General features: G+C 48.1%; 1 protein-coding gene across 1 annotated transcript in view; it reads left to right on the top strand.

Moving 5' to 3' along the window:
* Window positions 1-2,470, top strand: part of FLCN (folliculin) — a 9,255-nt gene that overhangs the window by 2,566 nt on the left and 4,219 nt on the right. The window contains exons 4-6 of the mRNA XM_009871757.1: window positions 116-276; window positions 1,002-1,093; window positions 1,838-2,028. Of these exons, the coding sequence (XP_009870059.1) occupies window positions 116-276; window positions 1,002-1,093; window positions 1,838-2,028 (444 nt within the window). The remainder of the gene's footprint in view (window positions 1-115; window positions 277-1,001; window positions 1,094-1,837; window positions 2,029-2,470) is intronic.

Genomic DNA, 2,470 nt, shown 5'->3' with positions numbered 1-2,470 from the left:
GTGTGTGACGCACCCTTTTCACTTGGTATTTTTGTTGGCTTTTTTTTTTTTTTGCCTTTACATAAGCATCTCATCTTTTTCTAGTCTCTTATACTGCCCTTTTTCTGTGGTGCAGGTGTTTGAGGCGGAGCAGTACGGGTGCCCCCAGCGTGCCCAGCGCATGAACACGGCCTTCACTCCCTTCTTGCACCAGCGGAACGGCAACGCAGCCCGATCCTTAACGTCGCTGACCAACGACGAAAACCTGTGGGCTTGTTTGCACACTTCCTTTGCTTGGTAATGCCGCTTGTGTTTGTAGCTTCTGCAGCTCCTTCGCAACGAGAATATTGCCGTATCCTGAAAGGGCAGAAATGGGATTTGAGCGTTGGGGTGTTTTTTTTCTTGAGGTAGTAAGTTGGGGTTTGTTGAGTAGTCTCTGAATTGGAAGGAGCTAGGTGCAGTAAGACTGATGCCTTTAGGACAAAAAAATATTCCTGTTGCTGTGAAGTAAACCTGCTAATGGAAGTCACGTCTGTCTGGACAGAAGGGCTTTGCTAAACACGGAAGAAAGCAAGGGAAAGATGTTCCTACCCCGCAGTGTGTTGCACCTTGGATTCACACGTGACGTACAAGCGGTGGTTCCGCTGGACGCGCTGGTGTGTTGTGAGGGTGCAGCCGTTTGAGGCAGTAGGAAGTCTGTCTGTCGCTCCGGTGCCTGGCTTGCGCATGCGGCTTCCCTGGAAAGATGCCACGGAGAGGGTTCAACACTGGCCGCCTGGCTTGGGTGGGGGATAAGTGCTTTGCACAAAGCGATTGCAGAAATGGTAGGCCTTTCGCTGACTTTGGCAGCAGTTGCAAGATGCATTGATAGTTACTGCGCCAAGGAAAGTACAGAGATGTGTTGGAAGGAAACACAAACTGGATTTTTTTGTTGAGCTCATTGCACCGAGTTTCTTCCTGGCTATTAGTGCCTTGCAAGCAGGCTCGGTGAACGCTCTTTCTGTTTCTTTCAATGACTCCAGGCTTCTGAAAGCTTGTGGTAGCCGACTTACAGAGAAGCTTCTGGAGGGAGCACCGACAGAAGACACTCTCGTTCAGATGGAAAAACTTGCAGGTGAGGTGGAAGTTTCCAGAGGTGGAAGACCCTCTTGAAAATGCTTTGGGTGGTTGAACACAAAGTCCTTTCACCTGCACCATCAGCGCAGCCACTGCTGATCACCTTGACCCTAGTGGTAGTCTCTGCGGTACCTGATGCGCTCTCCCATGTGGGGATGAGTCTGACAGGAATGGGAAATCAAGGCCCTTGGCCTTGTAGGCTCTCCGCCCGTACATGTGGGGTTTGTTAATTGTGCGGGAGTGTTGCGTCATCGTGATTATTGTTCTCTGTGGCTGGGTTGGCCCTCCCAACAAATCTCTACAGCCAGAAGAAATTGCAGTCACAGCATACGGACTTCTTGCTCCTATTTCTAAAGTTAAAGGGTTGCAATTTTTTTCTTGCGTTGAATTATTTTAGTAATTCATTTAGACTAGAATCCACAAAACCTGCCTAAAAGCTTTGGCCATGACCTTTAATGCAAGCATACAGAGCACATAACTGGCCAAAAGATGCGGCTTTCTGTTCTGCAGCAGATGAAAACTCCTTCTTGACCTTTCGGTGGTTATCTTAGATCTGAATTAATAAACTTTGTTAACCCTTCAGGTGTCTGTGGCGCTGGTACTTTCAGTTAAGGCTCCCTGAACTCTGTCTTCCCGCAGAGAGCCAAAATTGTTTGGCTGCAGCACGTGCGGGCACTGTTGGGGCAGTTCTCCTGCCTAGAGAGCAGCAGTTGTTATAACGATTCTGCCTTTTTTTTGCTAGATCTGAAAGAGGAGTCAGAAGGGTGGGATGGTTCTGAGGAAGAAGAGAAGCCTTCTTCCCAGCCAGATGTTGTGGAAGGGCAGGAGCTGTCTAAATGCTCACCTGAAACATCTCTGATGCCAGATTGCAACAGCTGGAATGTAGCTCACAGGCGGTTGTCTGTCTTTCGCTCTCTCAGGCACATGAGACAGGTAAGAGAGGAGCACAGTTACTCACAAGCTAATAACCTGTTTTCTCCCAGTGATGCTTTTAGAAAAGGTGTATTTATTTCTTGCAATCTGCACTTTTTTCCTGGCTCAGCCAGTAACACGGTGTCACTGCATCTCTGAGGGCGCTCCCTTCCTCTGAGATCACGTGGGTCTCTTGTGATCACACCTCATGTGGGATGGGATCATATGATTTCTCTCAAATCCTGCGCTTTTCTTCCCAAAGCAGTGGCAGTAATTTAATACAGAGGTCATGCAGCATCTTCAAAGCCAAGTATTGTTTGCTTAAAACAAAAGCAGTTTGGAGGGAAAAAATAATTTCCAAACGAAACGCGTGCTTCTGTACAGATCTGACTTCTCCCTAGTGCGCCCAGTTACCTGCTGAGTGATTTGACCCACAGTCTCTTTCATACCCGCTTGTTTTCCT

The sequence above is a fragment of the Apaloderma vittatum genome, unplaced genomic scaffold (genome assembly GCF_000703405.1).
Source record: "Apaloderma vittatum isolate BGI_N311 unplaced genomic scaffold, ASM70340v1 scaffold14636, whole genome shotgun sequence".
Classification (NCBI taxonomy): Eukaryota; Metazoa; Chordata; class Aves; order Trogoniformes; family Trogonidae; genus Apaloderma; species Apaloderma vittatum.
Note: the sequence above shows the minus strand (reverse complement) of the source record. Positions and strands in the feature narration are given on the sequence as shown.